This window comes from Lissotriton vulgaris, assembly GCF_964263255.1.
Source record: "Lissotriton vulgaris chromosome 8 unlocalized genomic scaffold, aLisVul1.2 SUPER_8_unloc_1, whole genome shotgun sequence".
Taxonomy (NCBI): domain Eukaryota; kingdom Metazoa; phylum Chordata; class Amphibia; order Caudata; family Salamandridae; genus Lissotriton; species Lissotriton vulgaris.
In genome coordinates this window covers 5,595,749-5,622,727 of record NW_028240615.1, presented here as the reverse complement: position 1 = coordinate 5,622,727, position 26,979 = coordinate 5,595,749, and the positions used below count along the sequence as shown (strand labels likewise).

Here is a 26,979-nt window from a genome sequence, read left to right as displayed (position 1 = left end):
TCCTTATCCCCATTCTTCATTTAGTCTCCCTAAAATTGGGTAGAAATGGAATAATGTGGTCTCCTATTGACAATTCAATCCCCAATGAGTATTTTTGAAGCCAGTCTATCTACCAACTCCAGTCCCATTGATTCACACCCTTACTTAAATGCAGACATTTCCAGAACTAACCACTTCCCACTTCCCTCCAGCACTAACTGCATCTGCTAACTTCGTTTTGGGCAATTTTTGTTAGATTGTAATTATCAAATGATTTGTGGTAGCAGTCTTTGTTAATACAATCTGACAGTCACTGAATTAAAGATTTAGTGCCAAGACGTAAGTGGCTTGAGTATTTTTAATAGTCTCATAATCCATATTTGAGTTGGTTTCTTTGGCACCCGTTGTGAAAGATCCTCTTTTGCACGGTTAGCCCCCCCACGCTTTTGCAGTGGTTTCAAATGTAGTGCACAGGGTCACTCTCAATCGGGTGCCCTGTGCCAGAGCTCCTTCCTGAAAATAAATTCTCCCCCCCCCTCTCACTGTGACCATGTCACTGCAGCCTGCATACCCCTGTGAGGGAGAAAACAACTAAGTCTACAGGCACCCTTTCCAGCTCATGGAAAGGACGCCATTTAAAAAGTGTCCTCAATGTGGGTCGAAGTTTCCCCACACCAACCTTCATGAAGTGTGTAACCTTAGCCTCTCCTCGGAGCATGAGGCCAGAGACTGTTCCGCTTGTGCTTCTTTCCGCTCCAAGAAGACTATCCGGGCCCGAAGAGCGAGGCAAACAATGGCTTGATCTTCAGCTTGCATTCTGGACGACTTCTTCGAGGAAGGCGTCATCGTTCCAGAACACAACGTTGACCGCAGTTCCGAAGCAGAAGACGCCGATGTCGAGGACATCACTCCAGCACAGCTGGCCGTAAGTAAGACCATCGACCCCCGACCCTTCCTCGACACACCCAAAGAAGGCCCCGGTCACATCCTCGCTCTTGGGTGCACACAGACACACTGCTTCTACTGCCCCATCTTCGGGCCCGGCTAAGAAGCTAATGAAGCCTTCAGGCGACTCTGCCTTCGCATGGTGCCGGCGCATACTTACCGGCACCGAAAAAGACCACTTCACCGGCCAAGCCGACATCCAAACCATCGCCGCCGAAACATACCACTACTCCTTCGGCACCGAAACCCAGGTCGGAACCAAGCAAACCTGCTTTGGATTTGAAAAAAACATTGGATCTGAAAAAACCATTGGATCCGAAAAAACTCTCTGAACCGAAAAGTTTCGGAGCCGAAAAAGACTCCGGCTTCTCCGGTTAAAGACACTGCTAAAAAGCCAAAACAAACCGCTTCGGTGCCAAAATCTTCCTCCGCACCAAAAGATCGGCGTCCTGCAGAGGACTTGGCTTATCCAGACCCTGCTCAAAAGACTCTAGCTAAAGATCCAATCACTGGACCACTGTTTTTGGCTTCACAAAATTGACCACTGGACACACCAGCTCAAGCTCCGCATTCAAAGAAGGACATGGCTACTGCTCCCTTAAGACTGCCTTCCCCTTCTTTCACCTGCACCATCACCACATCCTCCCATACCACAACATTCCCCAGTATCCTCTTTCATACCAGACTATGACAACCGGGATGATAGCTCTGTTGACATGGGGGGTAACATTCCTGATCCAGCTACTCCTACAGGATCACCTGACCCGTGGGTGCACTGAAACCGCCATGCTAAACATTTGATACATCTGTGGTGTTATAATCATCCCACGGGACAATATGACCGCAATGTACTACATAAACAAACCAGGGGGAACACTCTCTGCAGCTCTCTGTTAGCACAGCAGGTATGGAGATGGGCTATACCGCTAAAGATCTTCCTCTTAGCCCAACACGTCCCAGGAGTACAAAACACTATGGCAGATCTGGTAAGTCGACAAACACAGCAGATCCACGAGTGGGAACTTCATCCGCAAGTTCTTCATACGTTCTTTCAAATGTGGGGACACCCTCAGATAGACCTCTTTGCCAACCACAAACGCAAAATGGCCAAGCTTTGCCGCCAGATACCCACCACCCATTGTCCAAAGGCAATGCGATATGGATGAACTGGTCAAAACTTTGCATACGCTTTTCCTTCTCTCCCACTACTTCCGTTAGTAGGACGCATACTTCAACAACATTCCCTGTCGCTCATTCTAGTCGCTCCAACTTGGGCCAGACAACTGTGGTACACCACACCTGTTGCAGATGTCTGTAGTACCACACCAAAAACTAAACCTATCTCCACGCCTATTAACACAGAACAATGGAGAGATCAGACACCCAGACCCAGGTCAGCTCAACCTAGCGATCTGGCTCCTGAGGTCATAGTTTGGTTACCTCAACCTTCCTCCAGAATGCATGAACATCATTAAAGAAGCTAGACGTCCCACTACTAGAGCATGTTATGCTGCGAAGTGGAAATGCTTTGTCATATACTGCCAAAACAACCAGAGAAATCCCTTAGACGTGTCTATTCAACACATCATAGGATATCTATTACACCTTCAAAAGTGTAATTTAGCCTATATGTCTATCAGACTACACCTTGCGGCCGTTACAGCATACTTACAAAATAGACAACATCGATCTCTTTAGAATACCAGCTATAAAAGCTTTCATGGAAGGACTCAAAAGAATAATTCCTCCCAGAACGCCACTGGCACCAGTGTGGAACTTGAACATTGTTCTTACAAGATTAATGGGTCCTCCCTTTGAACCTTTACATAAATGTGAATTGCCATTCCTAACCTGGAAAGTAGTTTTCCTAGTAGCAATTACTTCTCTCAGAAGAGTTAGTGAACTACAAGCATTTACAATTCTAGAACCTTTTTTGCAAATGCATCATAACAAAGTGGTTCTTCGTACTAATCCTAAATTCCTTCCTAAAGGCATTTCACCATTCCATCTAAATCAGTTGAGCTGCCCATATTTTTCTTGCAGCCTCAGTCCCAATAAGAGCTCTACACACCTTGGATGTCAAAAGAGCATTACTGTAATAAATCGAAAGGACAAACTTTTCGTAAAACAAAACTTTTTGTGTCTTTTTCACACCCCACATAAAGGAAAATTTTTATCAAAATCAGGCATCGCCGGATGGGATTGTTAAATGCATACATATGTTACCAGAAAGCCAAACTTACGTTAACAATTCCTCCAAAAGCCCATTCAACAAGAAAGATAGGGGCTTTAATGGCATTCTTGGGGAACATTCCCCTAGATGACCTATGCAGAGCAGCTACATGGCTTACACCGCACACATTCACAAAGCATTACTGTGTAGATGTGCAAACTAAACAAGCCACTGTGGGCCAGGCTGTACTAAAAACACTGTTTCAAACAACTGCAGCAGATACTGGTGGTCGCCCCTAGGTGTGGGTACTGCTATACAATCTATGCATAGTGTGTAATCTGCAGCTCATATGCCTCGATCGGAAAATGCTACTTACCAGTATGCATCTGTTCTTGGCATGTAGAGCTGCAGAGTTACACACGCCCACCCGCCTCCCTGGCTACCTTATCTGTTCCAGTATTTTCTTAATTAGATACAAATCACATGGACATCACTACCTCTTGTACAGCTCCATCACTTCCCTAATGGCGAAAAACATACTGGGGATGGAGCCGATGCCCATGCGCAGTATCATCCAATGGAGGAGAAACCTATCCGTGACTTCCATAGACTTTTCTACAACAAAACAAACTGCAAACATCCGGGCCCAACACTAGGTGGTCATCTATGCATAGTGTGTAACTCTGCAGCTCTACATGCCAAGAACAGATGCATACTGGTAAGTAGCATTTTCCTTACTATCCCTCCCCCTGGCTCTGGCATTACTATGCCCAGCAACCTCTTCTTCAATGCAGCCAGGCTCAGGCTCACCCACTTAACTCTGACCAATAAATGCAGAGCAATAGTGAGCTGAATTGTCTTACAGACAAAGACTTAACTTGTCTGTAAATTTTCGAATAATTTCAGCAATACCATATTGGTGGATTTATCATTACCATTCTACTAAGCAATCCTAGTTTCTCTATTCATTAACTAGTGACCTTTTCCAATCTGCAATGGAAAAAATGAACTGGACAATTTATCCAAAGCCAGGGCCTATAAAAACAGGTTTTATTAGGACCCTGATTATACCTACAGCCCCCCCCCCACCCCTGAAACACCTAGGAAAGAGTTTAGAGGTTCTGAATATAAAGAAAATATTACAGATCCTCATTTCACAGTGCTCCTACTACAAAAGTCGATTTTGGGAAGCACTTTACTAATGTGGGGAGTGAAATGTGAAATTTCACTAACCCCAGGGCATATAAAAACCTTTTATAAGGATTCACCTCATAAGTACCTGACCGCCCTTCCCTAGGACCCGCCACCGGAACACCTAGGGGACACAAACACTGTAGATTCTTTTTTTTAATTGCCCCAAACACAAAAGTAGAGTTTGGGCACAATTTACATTTTAAAAGCAGTCCTGCAACACAGGGCTGATTTTAAACTGACCTCTAGCAGTGCACACATGCAAGTACAGTAAAGGCTACTGGCCTCTAAACTGCCCTGCCCTAGTCTATACCAGGGACTTAAAGGTAGTTTCAACCCCCCTGCCCTATATGTACTAGGGCCTTATAGGGGAGGTCATGCCAATCACATGGGTACCCTAAACCATAGTGTATGTACGTATTTTCACTGTATTCTATATGTCTCATCAGCATAGCGCTGCCCCTGGTGAGGCAGAGCTCAGGGTCGGTCACCAACAGTACCAGTGAGCAAAAAGTTTGGTGGTTGCCCAGGGTGACTTGGCAACACAGGTAAATAACTAATTTTCTTTCCAGTCCTGCCACCGGTTAGATTTGTTCTAAGGAATAGGGACGATGGAAAATCTTTGGCTAATAGTAATGGGAGGAAGTAAAAAGGTTACTCCAATTGCTTATTGTTGCTGAAACTGTCTGATCTGTCAGTTGTAGGTAGCACCTGTATGGACCAAATGCACTTTTCATTGAGGATAACGGAAGAGTGTGCATCATCTCTCGCTCTCTTAGGGTCTTACTTTGAAGAACTTGTTTTATGTGCATTTACTTTTTCTCAGTATAGTGGTATGCAAAAGACTACTTTTTGGATATCTTGTGTACTGAAACCCCTTTATTGATTGTGGTTTCTCCCTCAGATCAGGACACTAGCTGCGAGGGCGGCATCTGCTTTTGTGCTGGCCAACGAGCACAACGTCCCTCTTCTGAAACACTTTGCAGATCTGCTTCCGGGCATACTGCAGGTATGGCACAAATTAACAATTTTAATTTTCAATTAACATTGAAAGTGGTTACTCTTGTTTTACGCTTTTTATGGTTTAATTGCACTGCAACCTTTTAACATGCTCTTCTAATGTAGCAGTGTTGTAGCCCTCCTTCTTAACTTAAAGACTTAACCAACAATCCATAAAGCTTCTGTACAAATATGAATACCTTTCAGTTTGTATTACTGCCATAGCTATTTAATATCACCCGTGAGGACAAACCTAGTAGTAGCCCTTATTCTCCCTTCGCCTCGAATGTGATTGCAAACCCTCTTTTTGACTTTTCACACCCTTTTTATACCCCCTTCACACCCTAGAACATCCCCCCCCCCCTAGAAGCTATCCAACCCATCCCCCTTGTTTCCCATAGGAATCGCCCCCCCCCCCCCCCCCCCCCCAACAGCTGCCGGTAGATATGGCAGCTGACATCTCTACGCCCCACAGTCCCAGCCCCCATCTGGCCTTCCACAAAGTAGCCGCCCCTACACCTAAGTAGGAAATATAAATTAGAGGCTGGCTTCCACAAAGAACAAAAAAAACAGTATACTCAAAAGAGCAACATTTTTTTTTTTTTTTTTAATTGAGGCTGTCTAAATTCAGTTAGCAATCTGCCACTTTGTTAGCACAAGTAGGATGCCCCCTGTTGGCCATGCTTTTTCTGTATTTTTCTAGCTTTCCGTGTGGGGTAGATGTGAAGGGGCTGACTGCAGTTCTCTGTATTTGTAAAAGCATTTGTATGAAAGCCTCTTTCAGGTTTTTATTTTATGTAACATTTGCTGTTAATGTCAGGATGGTCCTCCCTCTGTAATTTATGCAAGAATGCAATGGAAGCAAATGTATGTCAAAGGAAAACATTTTCTAAATGAAACACTTGATTGAGCATGTATGTTAACTGAGTGTAAAGACTATACACTTGATATGATTGTATACAGAGCACCAGAGTTATTTTGGTTCTTGCTTGGTCTGTCACTTCAATGGCATCTGAGCAGGGGTGTTGAACATGTCATTTTAATGTACTTTGTGTTTCCCCTGGATTGGTAGATTCCTTCTTGAGCTAGCTTTGCTTGGTTACATTCGAATCCTGGACTTTACCCTCTTTAAAACTATTTTTTTTTTAAAAAATGTATTAGTTTTTATTGCTTTTAAGCGTTTTAACATTGAAGAACCATCGTTCAGGTCAGTGCAACATGCTATTATCAGACTTTGGGGATGAATACACAGCAGAATTACGCGTTGAACTGTATACTCCACTTGTCTGCAGTCAAACCTAATCCAAACATTTGGTGTAGGTCGGGTCCTGTGTATGTCTATTAACAGTGGCATATATAGTACAGTTTGCAGGTACATCCCAGTACTATTCCTGTTTTGGGGCAGGGTGGTATTCTCTCCATGCATCCGTGAATCACTCTTTGCTAATCTTTAATCTTGGCACTCCATGATGCCTGCAGATGGCTATTGTGGTCTATATATGGGCAACCTCCTACAATCTAATCTCTTGTGTGCTACTTCAATATGGCACAGGTCCCTTCTCTCTTCTCATTTAAGATTCACCCTTTGACATTCACCACAGATAGTTCGTTCTCTTTGTCTGTCCTGCTCAAGACCAATCAAACTCTTCCAGTTCCTTGTGATCTGCCATTTTGATGATACACGAGCAGAGTCTATTAATCTGTTTGTCACATGGTTGGCCTTAATTTCAAGAAAATGACCCAAAATGCACACCATCCGGGTACAAGGAAGGTCGTAATTTGTAGCATTATTAATGAGCTGTATCTGGCCCAAAAAGATCCAAGCAATGACCTAGACCATATGGAAGAAGTCTTCGTCCTCTTCCATGCATCAGGGGCATCCTTTCTGTGCATCAGGAAACACATGGTGATTTTTCTAGGGGTGATCTATATATTATACAGTAGTAGTTCTAGATTAATTTAAACCTAGCATTCCTGGAGACCTTGCAATATCGCTGTAACCTGGAGGCCCTGTCTGTCGGAAAATGGTATGTTATTGTCTGCGACCCATTTGCAGCGCAGTGCTAATACTTCACTCCCACAGCTTTCACAAGCAATACATAAACATGATTGTATTAGCCCTGATCAAGCACATGTGTATCGCACACTCCTGTTCAGGAGGTTCCTCTGTGCCTTTTTCCATTACCCGAATATCATCCACATGTACAAAAAAGTGGCCATTGTGCAGATCATACGCCTCTTGAAGTACCTGAAAATTTAGGCTATAGCCCGCCCCTGCAAATAAAATGCTGACCACTGGAAGGCCTTTCTCACTCTATCCTCGTAGTCTCCTCGGATTCCTGCAATGTGGCCAAACCAGGAGTAAGTTTAGGGGATATTCTCATAGTGTAACCAGTGCTTTCTTGAAAGGGTCCAGTAGCAGTTGTGTTAAGTGGGGTTGCCAGGGTCGCACACTGCTGCTCCCTCCCAGCAAAAGGCACTCTGTCTGCATACTCTGTGCAATTGAGCAGCAAATATTAAAGCTCAAAGTTGGGAGCAGCCAGTACCCCGTGTCTGTCTGGAGCATTTGCTTTGATTCTGCGTCTTTCCATTACCCAGAATTTAGAAATGAATAAATGGTCCATTCTGCAGAATATTGACCCTGTGATCTCCATAGGTAAGGAAGCAAAGAAGTATAGTAATCTCGGCAGCATAATCATTTTTAACAAGGCTCTTCTCCCCAAGACCAGCACTGTATTCTAAATATCAACAGACTGAGAGAACCCATTGCCGCCATGATGTTCCCTTTCAGCAATCTACGTTCAGACCTTTGAATCTGGGCACCCAGCTATTTTATCACTTTTGGTTCCTTCCCACTTTGACGGTACCAAGCGCACACAACCTGCCCTTTCCGTCTATCTCCCTACCTATCTGCATTATTTGTCCCAATTTACACTCCATCACAACACCTTAAATCTTCTACAACCTTAATTGTGCCCTTCACATCTGCTTCTCCATGCAGATTGAGCAACATATCCTCTACATAGCAAAATGAATAAGGATCGACCATTAATCTGTATAGCCTGGTGGTGCTATCCCTGTTGAATCGTCGGAGCCAGTGGTTAGACAAATAATACTGGGGAGTGGGCAGCCCTGTCTTGTGCCCCTGTCCATGTTGCAGTGGGCTTGTAACAGTTCCAGTTTTTATACTAATAGGCTGGTCTATAATTTGGTCAATCTAAAAAAAATCGTTTCCCAGCCACATGCTAGTCCACACAGCATATAAAAGGGCCCATTGTAGGCAATTGAAAAGCTTGTTTTAATGTTGGACAATACAAAAGCTGGCAGGCAGTCAGTGGAGCACCCAGTATCGATCAGTCGCATGATGTTGGACATGGTGCTACGCTTGGATAAACCCAATTTGGAGTTGTCTGTCCTCTAAGATTTTATTTAGGATTTTGTAGTCCACATTGACACCTGTCAGTAGGGGATTACATATAAGGCATTCTTTTGTGTATTTTATTTTTTAGCACATTTTATTTGGTTATTTTACGATTCTTAGGGGTCGCAGCCCCACCAAGGCACGAAATGCAGAAGGATAATTTGTGCCAACAACCATATATCTGACTTATAACAATACATATTAAACATGCAGGTATAATAAACAAATAACATAGTCTCCGGTCTCCACATTCGAGCAAATGGTGCATTTGTTGTAACATGCATTATGAAACATGGCGATCTAACCAATTGAAAACATACTGTGGGAATATTGAAGCTCAAGAACAATAGGGTGGTTCTCGGATCTGCCTCTGGCAAAGGAGGAAGGTAGAGTCCACGATAATCTGCCCATCGAGTCCATTTTTTGCGGTGTCGCAGGGCACCCTCGGGCCTCAAACTGCAATCTCCTCCACCATACATTTAGCGAGCTCTGTATGTGTTTTTAATGTAACCATTGCCGCCTTCCTCATTGCTTGGTAGAAATCCTGGAATCATTAAGGACCTTTACAAGTTTAGGGGCAGTACCATGTCATATAAAATTCAATCTGTAGCTCATCTGATTCTGGCACCTTCCCATGGCCAGTTCCTCACAGCCACCTTCACATCTTGTTCCAGCTCCTACACACAAAGAAATCCAACTCCAATTTATAAAAATAGCACTTAACTTTAAATGGATGTATATACCAAGCTCTTTGGAATCTGGTAAGTACTTTGAGTTATGAGTGTTTATATTTTTCAAAAGTTGACTGTGCAATTTCTGAAGCACGAATGTCCTCCTATGGAGAAAAAACATATATTACATTCGGGCACTTGTCAACGACCTATGGGGACCCTTCTCCTGGACTTTAGATGAGTATGGGGCAAGGTCCATGAACACACCCAACAGGTCACTTTGGGAGGTTTCTGGGCGTCCGGGTGCAGAGTTGTTATGGCGTCTGGTCACGGTGCCTCATTTATTTCAATGGGGAACAGTGGGGGGGGTGTCTCGGGACCCCCATGGGCAGTCACCTCCTCAGGACTCTCGCTGTGGGGTGTGGTTGCAGAGGTGCTTTGAGGTGTAGGGGCCGCATTCGGAGACTCCCTCTTTATCTTTGCTTTCATTAGTAGTGGCCAGGAGGACAACTTTCTCGTTGTTGGTGTCTGGTTGGACACAACAAGCCTTGGTTGTTGCAAGGGGTCCAGTACCCCAGGTATTGGTGCGGTGTGGCTCTGGCTGTTCCTGGCATCCCCACACTTGAAGGATGGAAGGACAGATCTGACCTGTGGGAGCACAGCTACCTCTTCCTGGGCAGGTACAGCGCCTGTAGTCTATAAGTGGCAGTATGGTGAACCGGACTTTTTTTTTTTTTTTTGTGTCCCTGTGTCTGCAATGGAGTAGCACCTCTACTCTAGTGATTGGCAAAGCACTGGCAGCCCTCAGGCATTTTTAGTCCGCACAGCGGCTGGACGAGTCTGTTGGTCCACAAGGGTTGGGTGCAGCAGGCAAGCTGATTTGTCAGTCGTGCTCCTCTGTTCTCTGGACAACAGTCTTTGTCCGTTCCTATGTGTTTGTCAAAATCTGATGTCCTGGTTTCAGGTGGTCCCCTAAATACTTAATTTATCCAGTATTAGGGGTATCTTTCATAGATTCACATGCCTGAATCATTCCCCGTCGGGATGGGAGTCCCCGGTACATAAAGTAATGTCACATAGACATATATACATAGTAATGGGCCAGAGGCCTATCATTAGTAACATATCCTTGTCCTTTTGTGAAAAGGACCAAACTTTGGCCAAGAGCCAATCAGCTATCACCACCCTCTAGAACATTCCTGGAAGGAGCTCTAGTCTCTCAGATTTTCTACTGCACGTCGTGCTAAGGGAGTCTCCACTGAGCTCTGCTCAGTTTTCCTTACTTCTCTGGATTTCCAGTATTTTTCTCTCAGAACTTCTTCATTTGTGTGGGGTTTTCAGTTTACTGTGGCTGATACTCTTAAAGGTCTTTTTAGACCCTGTGCTTCATGTGGCAAGAAGAGGCTACATGTAGAAGACAAGCATAAGGATTGTCTCTATTGTCTCTACCCAGACCACTCTTCTAAAGATTGTAAGGTCTGCCGGACTTTTTCAACAAAGACCCTCAAGGACAGGGATGGCCGCCTTTTGATTTGGCTACAGAGACTGAAGGATAAAGACCAGACAGTCTCTTCTGGTGAGAGTGAATGTTCCTTCAGAGTCTAAATTCATCTCCTAAAAGACCTAGAGTGACATCCCCAGGACCATCTTCGGAGCCACCTCAACAGAAGACACAAAAGTCTTCAGAGGTTCATTCTAAGGTCTTGCCTGTGAAGGTTTCTCCTCAGGGCTCTGCTTCCACCTTCAAGAAACCCTTCACAACTCAGTCAGCTTTGCCTGTGACTGCGTTGACGGCTACATCTCCACTTTTGTGGCGACTTCTTCAATGTCCACGTCGAAGTCTACAAAATCCTGGTCGTCGACGGGTAGGTCCATTTCCTCTATCATTAAAATAAAGAAGTTGTCGTCTACGCTTGTTCAGCCGCCGTCGACTAGCACTTCCACGTCAACGAAGCCATCAGCATCGACAAGGCCCTCTACTAAGAAATCAGTCTACGCCGCAACCGTCGACGTCCTCGTCGACTATGCCATCTGGATCAGTCGTCTACATCCCGCCGTCTACTACCACCCCGTCGACTGGTTCAACAACGGAACCTACCTTAAAAAGTACATATGTCATCTAAAAATTACCCAACTCACACTGACACCCGATTTAACCTCTCCGAGCAGAGTCCAGGCTTTACCTCCTGCGCATCTCCTGGACGAGGATGACTCCGATGGCTCGATGTTCCAGACAGCTACTAGCCCATCCAAACTGAACATAAATTACCAAGAGAGCTCTGATTATGAGGAACAGGAAGAACCAATAGATTACCAGGAGGAATTCCATCCTCCTCCCCTTCAACCTATGGTGTCTGCCTGCATCTATAGTCACTGATCTTCCGCTTTTGATTGCGGATTATAAACAGAGGTTCCCATCTACGCCTACACCACCTCCAGTGGTTTCTCCTCCACCTAGACTTCGGCCTCCGCCTCTAGTACTTCAGCCGGACCCTGTTCCCTCACAACCTCATCCATCCTCTGATTGTTTATTTATTTATTCAAGAGTTTTATATAGCGCTGGCTAGACCCGGAGGTATTACAGCGCGTTACATGAGCATCAGATCATAGTTACAGGTTACATCATTACAAAGGTTACACAGTTCTTAGAGCATGGCAACATAGTTACATGTAAGGTCAAGATAAACCAGCACAAATACGAAAGGGGAAAAGCAGGCAAGGTGAGATTCAGGGCAGGGGGGTTGGAGCACGGGAAGTAGACAGATGAGGGCGGGAAAGGGGAGGGGAGGGTGAGAGACACAGCATGGGAAGAGGAGGGAAAGGGTGATGGGGACACAAACCAGTAGACGAGTCAAGGCAACGTCCAAAGTACAGTAAGCTGAGATCCCAGGGCAGACGAGGGGAGAGATTAAAGGGAGAGAGGATAGGGGCTAGGGAAGAGACCATAAGGAGAGACGAAAAGAAGTCTGCCTAAAGACCAACTGGGTAGGTGACGACCAAGGAGGGAATCCACGGCCCATCTCCTCTATAGCTAAACCAGGTAGCTCCATCGGGCATCAAACAAAATAGTTCAGCCAGAGACGTAAATAGAGGGAGGATGTGGTAGGAGACGACAGGAGAGACGAAAGGAAATTTAACAATGTGGTTCAACAATATACCAGAAAATGATCAACTAGTAAACATTATATCAAACAATCCGCAATACAATTAGGGGAGGAGAGAAAGGAGAGGGAAAGTAGTGGGGGGGAAGAGGAGGAGGGAAAGTGAGGATAAGGGGATAGAGACGAGAGTAAGTCTGTCTAAAGACCGACTGGGTAGGTGACGACCAAGGAGGGAATCCACGGCCCATCTCCTCTATAGCTAAACCAGGTAGCTCCATCGGGCATCAAACAAAATAGTTCGGTCTCAATACATTGAGAGAGGAGGGAAGGAGAGATATAAATAGAAGGGAGTATGCGGGAGGAGACGACAGGAGAGACGAAAGGAAGTGCAACAATGTTTCGACAATATACCAGAAAAAGAACAACAAGTAAACATTAGATAGAACAGTGAGCAATGCATTAGGGGAGGAGAGAAAGGAGAGAGAAAGTAGTGGTGGGTAGGAGAGAAGAGAGTGAGGATAAGGGAAGAGACAACCGTAGAGACAAAAGGAAGTCTGTCTAAAAACCGACTGGATAGGTGACGACCAAGGACGGAATCCACGGCCCATCTCACCTATAGCTAAACCAGGTAGCTCCGTCGGGCATCATACAAAATAGTTCAGTCTCAAGTGGCGAGGGAGAGGTTCACAGAAAAACAGGGTGGGGACAAAGGGCAGGGGCATGCGAGGGCAGAGAACAGAAGCTGGAAAGAGTAGAGGGGGAGGGTTGGAGGAAGTGGGACCGGGAAGGTAAGGTCAGGAGAGACGCGGTGCGTTAGTCCGAAGTCCGGCTGGGTAGGTGATAATCAATGGAGTTAGCCCAAAGTCAATCTCCCCCATAGCTAACGAGGTAGCTCCATCGGGCATCATACAAAGGTATGCAGGTGGCCCCTCAATTTGTATGCCCCAAGTCCTGCAGTAGAGCTCCAGTCTGCACTCATGCACCACTCGCGGTGTCATACCATGGATCATACATATGGGTAGTGGCGCGTGCTATAGTCTGGACACAGCCTCCAGAGCACCATGCAGCGGGATCATCCGTGGCTTCAGATCCGAAAGCAGTGATTTTGGAAAGGAGTATAAAAATAGAACTACTCACTAGCAGGCAAGGTTTCCACAAATTCCAGTGTGGTTATATCAATTGGCTGGGCATTTTAAGGGCGATCATCATCCCTGGCATGCATGACCCACGATGGAACCATCTCCTGTCCCCCATTTGTGCCGGAGCCTCAACATGAAGGGGAACTTCAGGACTCCCATGACGATTGTCATTCCATTTCTGGCATATCCTGTGCCTACGCAAGCCGATTCGCCCCCGGAGGACATTGGGGGGGGGGTTCCATAATATCCTGGAAAGGGCGGCGTTACGTTTTAAAATTCCTATTACAACTCAACAAGTCTGTTTCCTTTATGATTTTAAGGAACCAATCAAAAAGGCTGTTGGGTCCTTACCTATCATAGACTACATTTGGAATCAGGGGGTTAAGATCATGCAAAACCCTTCTTCCTTCCCCAAGTGCTGCCTAGGCTGGACCAGAAATATAGGGCTGCAGACACGGCTCCAGCTTGCCTTACTGGCCATCCCAAACCGGACTCGGTCATTACTCAAGCAGCGCAGCGTAAATCGAAAAATCCTTCTGCTACTCTAACTGCACCTCCGGATAAGGAAGGACAAACTAGACCATATTGGAAAGCGGTTTTCTTCTATGTCCGCATTAACAGTGCATGCCTCAAACTCCGGCACTGTTAAGACGTTACAACCGTCAAATGTGGGCTGATATTTGGGATCCTTACCAGAGGAACAAAAAGAGGAGGCTAGGAAGATTCTCTTGGAGGGGGAACGCTCAGCCTCAGAGATAGTCGATTGTGCGATGGATATCGCATCGACAGGGTTTAGCCAACTGGCTGGGGCTGCAGTGCTGAGACGCCAAGGTTGGCTGAAAGCTACTACTTTCTGTCCAGAAGTACAATCTAAAGTGCTTGACATGCCTTACGACGGCCAACTTCTGTTTGGAACACACATTGATGAGGCGCTACAAGATATTAAAAAAGATACCGATACGGCGAAGGCACTGGGTACCCTCCAGTTTAAGAGTCCTCCCTTTCGGAGCTCAAGAGGGAGAGGACAATCTTCTTACAACTCAAATCAGCAGTATAAGCCTCAATATCAACAGAGGCAACAGCAGCAGCAGTCGTCTTACACAAAATCTTCCTTTCGTGGTAAAGGAGGAAGGACGAACACAGCCAGAAGACAATGACTTCTCTCTGCCACAGGTCTCCACTTCTTCTCTGCCATGCAAGGTTGGAGGAAGAATTTCTCTTTCCTGCAAAATTGGAAAAAGATTACTACGGACCGATGGGTCCTCAAACTAGTTCAATTCAGACTCTCTGGAGCTCTAAGAAACTCCGCCTCAAACTCCTCCTCGTCCAATGCTCCACAAAAATTTACATCTACTGCTTTTGGAACTCCCACTAATGCTCCAGAAGGTGCTATAGAAAGAGTCCCTCATGCTCAGCGAGGCAAGGGGTTTTATTCCCTTTTTTTTTTTTTTCTTGATCCGAAAGGAGAAAAAATGGAGACCTATATTGGACTTAAGAAACCTAAACCAGTATCTCAAAAAAGTCATTCCGTATGGTGTCCATTCAGGAGGTGCTACAACTCCTCAATGCGAACGACTTCATGGTGTCTCTAGACCTTCAAGACGCTTATTTTCACGTGCCTATCCACAGGAATCACAAGCAATACCTCAGGTTCGCTGTGGCGGGCAAACACTACCAGTTTCGGGTGTTGCCCTTCGGCCTGAAATCAGCGCCACGCATTTTCACGAAATGCCTGTCTCCAGTGGCTGCGTACCTCAGGCAGCAACATCACAAAGTCTTCCCATACTTGGACGACTGGCTCATCAAGACTCCTTCTTTTGCAGGCGTGACCAAATCCTCCAACGCGGGTCTTCAACTTTTCAACGACTTGGGTCTCAATCGAGACAAATCTGTCCTTCAACCTTCCCAGCATCTCACTTTCCTAGGCGCTGTCCTCGATACGGCACAGAAGAAGGCATTTCCATCGCAGGAGCATCAATCCAAGCTGACCTCCTTAGCGGCCCGCATACAAACCAGAAGATCCCTCACGGTGCGCCTTTACAAGTCCCTGCTTGGGAGGATGTCTTCTTGCATCCTGTTAGTTCCACACTACCGTCTTCACATGCGCCCTCTTCAGGAAGCGCTGTCCACTCAATGGATCCAGTGTACAGGATTGTTCGACTATGTCATCCGGGTGACTCCTCCCATGATGAAAGCTCTACAGTAGTGGATTCACCCGCAGAACCTTTTGCAAGGTTTACCTTTCCTGCTTCCAGTTTCTCCGCATATCATAACAGATGCGTCCCTGCAAGGTTGGGGTGCGTTCCTCCAAGAACTCCGAATCAACGGACAGTGGTCCCCTCTTGAGCGACAACTGCACATAAACCTTCTCGAGTTACGAGCAGTTTACCTGGCGCTTCGAGCATTCCTTCCTCGGATCAAAAATTCCCGCTGCTTGTGAAGACAGACAAGGCCACAACAATGCATTCTATAAACAAACCAGGGAGGACCCGGTTCGAGGCATGTGGGCTGCTGAATTCATATCTGTGCATAGATCGCCGCCTAGTGTTGGGTCCGGATGATCGCACATTGTTGTCCTGGAAGAGTCTTCGAAGTATCACGAGATAGGTGGCTCCTCCCCCGGACTACAGTGCGCTTGGGCATCGACTCCATCCTCAGATTGTTTTTTTCCGCCATTGGGGTCGGATGTCTTTGGGTTCCCTCTAGTCTGAATCGATAATGAACTTTCTTAAGACCAAAAGGTCTTTAGTTTCTTCGTCGGTATAGTCTTGCGTTCGGTGCCTAACTCTTCCAGCTCGGTTCCGAGCCGGATTCCATACACCCGCGGCTTTCGGCGCGGAGGGCCCAGTCGACGCCTCAGACCCTATCAACGCCTCAGACCCTATCAACTGTTTATCATGGACCGAAGTCCGTTCAAGAGATGTCCCGTCTGCAACTCAAAGTATCCCCACATCGACGTCCACCCGGTGTGCAACAAGTGTCTGTTGCCGGACCATGATGAAGCCAGTTGCAGATTCTCCACCTTCGAAGCCGGTCGAGAAACCTCACAAGGCGTCGACGCCCATTCACTTCACGTTACCGCCGAAGGCTTTCACCCCTAGAGCGGTCGCCAGCGTCCCCGAAAAGGTGTCCTCGGTGACGAAGTCGTCGACGGTGGTGTCCACCTTGAAGCATCGGCTATCTTCGGTAGACTAACAACAAGAACATTTTATTGATGCCGAAACGGGCAGACTTTCCCTCCACAAGTGAAAAATTGCCCCGGAACAACCTATGGAGTCCTACAAGATTCCTCTAAAAAGAAAGAAGGACTCTGCTTCCACTCCTGTCCTTGTGGAACCACTTTCTCCACAGACTCACGATGTCTTTCCCACTTACTCTGATGTGGACGCTTGAGAGGGCGATGGCGATGATGAGGATGAGTACAGCTATCCTGTCTATACAGACCCTGATACCAATGAACCCTGGGCTGCTGGTGCTGACCCAGGTGATCCTCATTCTGGACAAGACACAACTTTATTCTGTGAAGACATCTCCTACAGAGGATTCAGCAGCGTTCAATGCCCTCATCGAACGGGCGGCTAAAAATCACAACATCCAGCTCCATGCTGACCCTATTGTAGTCTATTTCCTTTTTGATACCTTTTCAGTCTCGGAGAGAACTGTCAAGACTCTACCTATGTTAAAAGGTGTCTTAAAACATGCTGGAGAGATCTTTAAGGAGCCTACCAGAGCCAGGGTGATAAACCCTAGGATTGAGAAAGTATAAGCCAGCGCCTACTGATCCTACCTACATTAAAGGACAGTTGCCTCTGGACTCTCTTGTCGTCTCGAATGCCTGGAAGAGGGCTAATTCTCAGACAACGGGTGATGCTCCTCCCCCAGACAAGGAATCTAAGGTGTTTGAGGCATCAGGGAAAACAGTGGCAGCACAAGCGGCCAACATCTGCGCATTTCCAATACGCAAGCGCTTCTAGCGAGGTATGACAGGGCACACTATGACACACTGGAGACCCTGTTGCAACACCTGCCAGATGAATACAAGGAGGCAGCTGAGATGCTTTTTCAAGAGGGGAAGCTGATCTCTAATGCTTCAATTAAATGTGCACTGGACGCGGCTGACACCGCAGCCAGGGCTGTCAACACTAGTGTCATGCTGAGACGACATGCCTGGCTGAGAATCTCTGGATTTAAGCCAGAGATACAGACCACCATCCTTAATCAAACGGTGAATCCAGATCACCTGTTTGGCCCAGAGGTTGACACCACCTTAGAAAAGATTAAGAAGGACACTGAAACTGCTAAGTCCATGGGTGCCTTACAGTCCCAGCAATTCAGGGGTGGGTCTTTTCGTCGCTCAAGCACTAGAGGCGTTTCCAGAGGCCAGCTCTCCCAAACCATGCAGTACTACAAAGGCAACACAGTCCACATACACCAACAAAAGTCGAGGTGGATATCGTGGAAACAGCGCCATAGGCAGGGGTCGTGGAAACAACAACTCCAGATCCTCTGCCACCAGCAAACAGTGAGGCCTTGTCACTGCCCCCCGACCACACACCGGTCGGGGGGGAGACTTCAGCAGTTCCTGCCGGTCTGGAGAACCATCACCACAGACAGGTGGGTCAGACCGCTTATACAGTACGGTTATTGTCTGGAGTTAACATCCACTCCACCCAACATACCCCCAGGACACCGTCCTATGTCCGCCGAGCATTTGCACTTATTGCAGCAGGAGGTCCTCGTCCTGCTGCAAAAAGGGGCAATAGAGCTTGTGCCTGTGCAGGAAAGAGGCACAGGAATCTACTCCCTGTACTTCTTGATACCAAAAAAGGACGGGTCCCTCAGACCCATACTGGACCTCAGGCCCCTCAACCAGTACATCCTGTCGGAGCACTTCCATATGCTGACCCTGCAGCAAGTGCTCCCGTTGCTCAGTCAGGGGGATTTTCTCGCAACTTTAGACCTAAAGGATGCGTATTTTCACATTCCGCTGCACCCGTCACACAGGAAATACCTCCGGTTCACCATCCAAAACCAACACTACCAGTTCAAGGTTTTGCCTTTCGGAGTCACCACGGCACCCAGGGTGTTTACAAAGTGCCTGGCGACAGTGGCGGCGCACCTAAGGAGACGGAACATTCACGTCTACCCTGATCTGGACGACTGGCTCATCCAGGCGAAGTCAGCCCAGCAGTGTGCCGCTCACGTGTCCCACACCATTCACCTCCTTCACGACCTGGGATTCTCACCCATTACCCAAAGTCCCACCTCCAGCCCGCCTACATACGGCAGTATCTGGGTGCGACGATAAACACTCTGGCAGCCACAGCACAGCCAAATTCAGTGAGGGTCAGCAGCATTCAAACGCTGATACGATTCAAACCCCAACACTCGCTTCCAGCGAGAGTGTTCATGCAGTTGATAGGCATGATGGCCTCCTGCATCTCCATAGTCCCGCACGTGAGACTACATATGCGTCCGCTTCAGGAGTGCCTAGCACGTCAGTGGACTCAGGCTCACGGGCAGTTGAAAGACCTAGTGTTGGTGAGCGGTCTGGCATACAACTCTCTGCATTGGTGGAATCCACGAAACCTTTGCAAGGGACGACCGTTCCAAGAGCCTGTGCCACAGATCATCCTGACAACGGACGCTTCTCTCCAGGGATGGGGAGCTGATGTACTCCATTACACTGTGCAGGGACTATGGACGCAACAGCAACAGAAGATGCACATCAATGTTCTGGAACTGATGGCAATCTTCATGGCACTGAAGGCTTTCAAAGTACATCTGTGCAACAATGTCGTGTTGATCCGGACAGACAACATGACAGCCATGTACTACATTCAGAAGAAGGGAGGTACACACTCTCCGCAGCTGTCTCATCTGGCTCAGTGGAAGTGGGCCATTCAGAGGAACATATTCCTCATGGCAGAGCACCTCCCGGGCAAGGACAATCAGATGGCGGACCTGCTCAGCAGGTACAGCCACCAAATGCACGAGTGGGAGATACATCCATCAATACTCCACCCGTACTTCCAAAAGTGGGGTCATATAGAGATAGACCTATTCGCCACAAGGGAGAACGCAAAATGCCAAAGCTTCGCCGCCAGGTTTCCACACCCACAGTCGCAGGGCAATGCGATATGGATGAACTGGTCCAGCAAATTTGCGTACACTTTTCCCCCAGCACCTCTAATACCGCTGGTGGCACGCAAGCTCAGACAGCACTCGACGACTCTCATCCTGGTTGCTCCAACGTGGGCTCGCCAACCATGGTACACCACGTTTCTAGAACTGTCCGTGGTACCGCATAAGGCTACACCTCACACCCAGCCTTCTGACGCAGAGCCATGGCGACATTCAGCATCCAGATCCGCAACAGCTCAACCTGGCGATCTGGCTCCTGAGGTCTTAGTTTGGCTACCTAAACTTGCCTCCTGACTGCATGGACATCATCCGGGAGGCGAGGAAGCCCACCACAAGAGCATGCTATGCGGCAAAGGGGAAGCGGTTTGTCATTTATTGTGCAGACCACAACATTAACCCGCTAGATGCATCTATTCAAAACCTCATTTGTTATCTTTTCCATCTGTACAAATGTAATTTGGCCTATGCTTCCATTCGCATACATCTGTAATGGCTACTTATCTCCAAAACAGGCAGCACCTCTCACTTTTCAGGGTGCCTGCCATTAAAGCCTTTCTAGAAGGGCTCAAGCGAGTCATGACTCCGCCAGCTCCGGAGTGGAACCTCAATGTGGTCCTCACCAGGCTGATGGGTCCCCCCTTTGAACCACTGCATTCCTGCGAGATTCAATTCTTGACATGGAAAGTAGCGTTCCTTATAACGATTACATCGCTGCGACGAGTTAGTGAGCTCCAGGCACTAACTATCCAAGAACCATGTATTCAAATTCATTCTAACAGGGTGGTGCTTCGCACTAACCCTAAATTCCTTCCTAAAGTAGTACCTCCATTCCATATTAACCAAACTATTGAAATACCTGTGTTCTTCCAAAATCCTGAGTCATTGGCGGAGAGAATGCTCCACACCCTTGACGTCAAAAGGGCCCTGATGTATTACATTGATAGGACCAAGGATTTTAGGAAAACTAAACAACTCTTTGTTGCCTTTGCGCCACAACACAAAGGTAACCCCATTTCCAAAGCTGGTATAGCTAGGTGGATCGTTAAATGTATTCAGATCTGCTATCTGAAAGCCAAACGTACTCTCACCATTCCACCAAGGGCCCACTCCACCAGAAAGTTGGGGGCCTCCATGGCTTTCCTTGGAAATATTACTCTGGAAGACATATGTAGAGCAGCCGCATGGTCCACCACACACACATTTACAAAGCATTATTGTGTTGATGTGCACTCCAAACAGCAGGCAGCTGTAGGGCAGGCTGTTCTAAAAACACTTTTCCAAACTGCTGCAGCTGGCACGGGCGGCCGCCGTTAATGGAGGGACTGCTATGTATTCTATGCACAGATATGAATTCAGCAGCCCACATGCCTCGAACCGAATATGCTACTTACCAGTATGCATCTGTTCTTGGCATGTAGGGCTGCTGACCTTCATATCGCCCGCCCTCCTCCCCGGCGCCTGTAGCAGCTGCAGAATTCACATATACTTCTAGCATGGTCATCATTCACTTAGTTTCACTCCATCTTGGCCACAATGGCTAAAAACAATCTGAGGATGGAGTCGATGCCCATGCGCACTGTAGTCCAGGGGAGGAGCCACCTTTCTTGTGATACTGCGAAGACTCTTCCAGGACAACAATGTGCGATCATCCGGACCCAACACTAGGCGGCGATCTATGCACAGATATGAATGTCAGCAGCCCTACATTCCAAGAACAGATGCATACTGGTAAGTAGCATATTCGTTCTCTGACGTTATCTCACGAATCTCAGAAAATCTGGAATTGGTTGCTTCACAACATTTCCCTTTGTGCAGAATACGTCCCTGGAATGGACCATGTCCTTGCAGACTCGCTGAGCAGACAGCGCTTTGTGTGCCACGAGTGGCAGTTGAATCAGCAGCTTCTCAGCCACATCTTCTCCCAATGGGGCATACCTCACCTGGACCTTTTCGCAACCAGACACAATGCCAAATGCCAACATTACGCAAGCTGGTGTCCCCAGAAGGGGTCTCTAGGAATGCATTTTCGATCGCATGGTCCAACGTCTTTGCGTACGCATTTCCTCTGATTCCCAGGGTTCTCCGGAAGTTGAAGGCAGAACATTGTACCCTTATCTAGATAGCTCCAGCTTGGCCGCGCCAGCTCTGGTTTACGGAGCTTCATCTCCTATCGCTAGAACCGCCGATCCCATTGAAGCTGTTCCCCAATCTCCTTCCTCTTAATGAACGAAGGACAAGTCCAGCATCCGAATCCAGCATCTCTCAAATTATCGGCTTGGCTCCTGAGTTCAGAGAATTCCAGAACTTAGACATCCCATCAGATTGCAGAGCTGTTCTAGCCCGAGCTCGGGCTACCAGTACCAAAAAACCATATTTCCTGAAATGGAAAAGATTCTGCATATGGTGCAAATCAAAGCCAGTACATCCTTTTTCTTCGTCGCCTGCACAGATTTTGCCTTGCCTTCTACATTTGGCAAACTCAGGTCTTGCTCATGCTTCAATGAAAGTTCACCTGGCTGCCATATCTCGATTCAGGCGTTCGACTGGTGCTTCACTCTGGTCCAGTAGACTCATAAAACAGTTTCTTAAAGGCTTGTTCAGAACGTTCCCTCTGGTGAAGACTTTACCGCCTGCCTGGCAGCTGAACATTGTGCTTGCTCAATTAATGAAACATCCCTTTGAGCCGATACACAAAGCTGATATCAAATCTTTCCTGGAAAACAGCACTTCTTGGCGCTTACCTCGGCGAGACGAGTAAGCGAACTCCAAGCCTTCTCAATTCAAGACCCTTTCCTCCAATTCAAACACGACAGAGTGATTCTAAGGACTAATCCTAAATTTATTCCAAAGGTCCCATCTGACAGTGAAGTAGTGTGGCTTACTGGTTAGAGGCGGCAGACCCGAGAGCAGAGGACGGCCCGGGACCAGGGTTCGATTCCCGGCGCGGCAGGTTTCTGGACCAGGGTCAGCGGACTCGATAATTCTCTCGCCTCGGTGCCCACTCTGATCAGCGATCACACTCGGCAACTCTGGGCATTAGCTTGCCTCATCTTCACTAACGGCCCCACCAGACCGCCGGGGATGCCTGGTCTCACCCTGGAGATACCCATTAAGGGACCATCTCTCAGGGAAGCCAGGAAGGGTTTCGCAGCGGTCGAAGCGCCTTGGGACCCTACGGGTAAGTAGTGCGCTATATAAATGCCAATACACTTTCACCTTAATGAGCCTATAGTCCTGCGCTCTTTCGTCCCGAAACCACATTCTGCAGCAGAGAGGTCTCTCCACTCTTGATCTCAAACGCGGTCTCAAATTCTACATTCACAGAACAGACATTTCGAAAATCTAACCAACTCTTCGTTGCTTTTAGCAGACCTAGGAAAGGTCTTCCCTTGACTAAGCAGAGCATTTCACGTTGGATCTCTGCGACTATTGCTTTCTGTCATCAGCAAGGACATCCTCTATTCCAAGGTTCGTGCTCAATCCACTAGAGCAGTCTCAACCTCCATGGCGCTCTTTGCTGGAGTGCCCATTACTGACCTCTGCAGAGCGGCGACATGGAAGACGCCGCATGCATTCACCAGGCACTACTGCTTGGAAACTGAACTTATGAAAGATGCAGCAGTGGGACAAGCTGTGCTCCGTCGTCTATTTCACTAGAGGTGAGCCTTCTCTTTTATCCCACCTTCCTACTGTCTACTTGCACATTTCTCTCTAATATTGCATTTTGGTACCTTTTGCATTTCACAATTATGTTATTATCTAGTGAGATTTGATGTTGTAACATTCAAAATGTGCTTGTTGCTCGCTACTCTAATTCAGACATGTGACTCTATGAAAGATACCCCTAATACTGGATAAGAAATGCGTTACCTGTAACTGCAGTTATCCAGTATTGGTATCTTTCATACATTCATATGCAACCCACCCGCCTCCCCTGGAACGGCTCACCTTAGTCCTCTCAGTAATATGCTACTTAGCACTGTGCTTACGAAAATCTGTGGGACTAGAGCTCTTTCCAGGAAGGTTCTAGAGGGTGGTGATAGCTGATTGACTCTTGGCCAAAGTTTGGTCCTTTTCACAAAAGGACAAGAATGTTACTAATGAGAGGCCTCTGGCCCATTACTATGTATATATGTCTGTGACATTACTTTATTTATGTACCAGGGACTCCCATCCCGACGACGGGGAATGATTCAGGCATGTGAATCTATGAAAGATACCAATACTGGATAACTGCAGTCACAGGCAAGTAACGCATTCCTTAGGGGTGTTAAGAGGAGTGAGAGGTAGTAGCCATTGGGCTACTTACCCCAGCGGTCCCTACATCCCCATGGATGACCACTTCCTTTGGGGAGTGGGTCTCACCCTGCCCCAGAATTCCTAATTCCACTACACACAAGATGGTGGAATTCCTAACTTTGTGTTCACTTCAGGCTCCTGCATAGCTAACTTTCCCATCTGTCCTGGTGCCAGATCGGTCCAGGGCAGGGGGTGGCATCGCCCCTGACTGGGTAATTCTTGGGTCACAGATCAAAGGCGACAGACTTTTGAAGCCTCTTCCTTCCTTGATATGCAGATCACCAGTTCTCCTGCTTGGAGGTGTGGACACCTCCTGTCAGGGCAGGCATTGTTTCAGTCCTCAGAGTTGGGCTGTCTGTTCGTAGGGGTAGCCAAACTAGACTATGGTGGCAGGTTGAACTTGAACAATCAGCCAGCACACTAAAAAACCAGTTTGATGCAGGGGATTCCTCTAAAGTACCCTCTGGTTGCATATATTAATCAGTTACTGGGAGTTTATTAATAGAAGGTGTTAGATACCAAACACCATTAGTTTCCGGGAAGAAATTATGTAGCTGGGAGACTTTTTGACCAGTGCCGAGCACATACCTTAAAATGACTTCCCTGTTCACTTGTACTGCCAGTAATTGAACTGGCCAGCACAAGGGCTTATCTGCTCATTCAGATATATCCTCAAATGTAATATAATGCACCCTGCCTTATGGATGTAAGGCCTGCTGTAGGGGCAACTTGGAAAATATTACATTGTGTTAGAGGGCATGGTACGAAGGGTGTGTGCTGTCGTGTTTTCACTTTTTAGAGCACCTTTGTTGCGTAGTTCTTACCAATCTTTAGGACCGGCGCATTGTTTGGACCACATAAGCTAAGGCCTTCATATCAAGACTGATTCCAGTCACCCCTGAAGGATATGTTGGCCTATAGACCACCTAGCTCCGTGCCCCCATAAGCCTCCCTAACCTACCAGGGAGAGAATGGTTTTCTGGCAACCTCTGGACACGACAACAATGATGTGTGCATAGGTTAGTGATGTTATGGATATATAGATAGCCCTGTACCCTGTGGACGAGGATAGTGATGGCATTTGTACGTAGTGCGAAACGAGACCTTGTACATAATCAGTGCGTTTTTAATGTGCAAAGATAGATATAAAGTTTAGTTTAAGAGAAATGAATCCAACATTGTTGTGCATGCAAATATGTGCAAAAAATCAGAAGGAAATGTTTGAGGACATGTAAGAAATATGCTGCTGCGCTACATGGGCCTTACTCTGGAATATAACACCCACTCCTCATATATATCCTAAAAGCGATCTAAAAAGCCAGCTGATAATTCTAAAAACGTTAAACTACTCTTAAAAGTATCTAAAAGCGGGCTTCCCAGTAAAATATGCATTAAAGTCATATCCTTTTAGTTCCCAAGAACTCAGAAAGCCATGGTGCCTAGAAAAGCTGTTTTGGTACATTTTGTTTTAAAAAAAGAGGCCAATTTGTTCCCACACGGAGAAGGCCAATTGTTTGTGTTCTGAGTGGTAGACGCAACAGTGATGTTGCCCATATCTGCAGACGTTCCCAGAGGCTCCCCTCGTAGCACGTTTATGGAGCGAAGGTGATTTCATCCAGTTCCCACAGCAGCCACTGAGGAAGGCGTTGCATCCTCTATTTTCTGCAGAGCCAAAGTTCAAATAATTAGAAACTGAAGCATCTCAGGATGGCTCTAAGAATGCATTCATCATCTATGGAATATGTTTGGGACAGCAATACATATGGGCTTTAATTGTCCATCAGTACTTCAATGTCTGGCGGCGCAACCAATTATGATCCGAGACTTATATCCAGGACGCATTCGTGGCTGCAAAGCAGGCAGTGGAAGACTAGTTATATGCAGTCAAGCCAGACCTGCTTTAGCGACGAGAACCAGTGCTCATTTAGTTCTTGAAGCAGAGGTGTGCCGAAGCAGTGTATCATGCGCTCACAGCAATGCAGCACTAACAGTGCTGTCTCCATTCCGAGTAGAACTGGGATGTCCATTGCAGGACAGCTTGAAAAACATTTGCAATGCAATAGCTCTCATTAGGAAAGTGAGGTATTGGTATTGTAAATGACATTTGTTTTTAATGTGTTGGCTTTGAAAATATATAAATTAATAGCATTGTTATTCACAAAGCCAGTACCTTACACTTTCCTAATGCGAGTCCTATTGGCTATGGAAATGCATGTTGGTAGCAAGCAAGGACCGTGCTGTTGGGGTGCTGAGTGACGCTGTTGGGGTGCTGAGTGACGCTGTTGGGGTGCTGAGTGACGCTGTTGGGGTGCTGAGTGACGCTGTTGGGGTGCTGAGTGACGCTGTTGGGGTGCTGAGTGACGCTGTTGGGGTGCTGAGTGACGCTGTTGGGGTGCTGAGTGACGCTGTTGGGGTGCTGAGTGACGCTGTTGGGGTGCTGAGTGACGCTGTTGGGGTGCTGAGTGACGCTGTTGGGGTGCTGAGTGACGCTGTTGGGGTGCTGAGTGACGCTGTTGGGGTGCTGAGTGACGCTGTTGGGGTGCTGAGTGACGCTGTTGGGGTGCTGAGTGACGCTGTTGGGGTGCTGAGTGACGCTGTTGGGGTGCTGAGTGACGCTGTTGGGGTGCTGAGTGACGCTGTTGGGGTGCTGAGTGACGCTGTTGGGGTGCTGAGTGACGCTGTTGGGGTGCTGAGTGACGCTGTTGGGGTGCTGAGTGACGCTGTTGGGGTGCTGAGTGACGCTGTTGGGGTGCTGAGTGACGCTGTTTGGGTGCTGAGTGACGCTGTTGGGGTGCTGTCCCAGAGTGGTGGTGTGAGGCAGTGTGCAGCAAAAAATGCACTAAGAGTGGGTGGGAGCATGAGCTGAAAGAGTGGGGGAGGGGAGACTCGAGCCAGGAAGAGTGAGGGAAAAAAAGCA

The 26,979-nt window shown here is 47.2% G+C and overlaps 1 protein-coding gene across 1 annotated transcript in view; it reads left to right on the top strand.

Moving 5' to 3' along the window:
• IPO5 (importin 5) overlaps positions 1-26,979 on the top strand; it is a 397,964-nt gene that overhangs the window by 53,254 nt on the left and 317,731 nt on the right. The window contains exon 6 of the mRNA XM_086947880.1: positions 5,193-5,297. Within this exon, the coding sequence (XP_086804006.1) occupies positions 5,193-5,297 (105 nt within the window). The remainder of the gene's footprint in view (positions 1-5,192; positions 5,298-26,979) is intronic.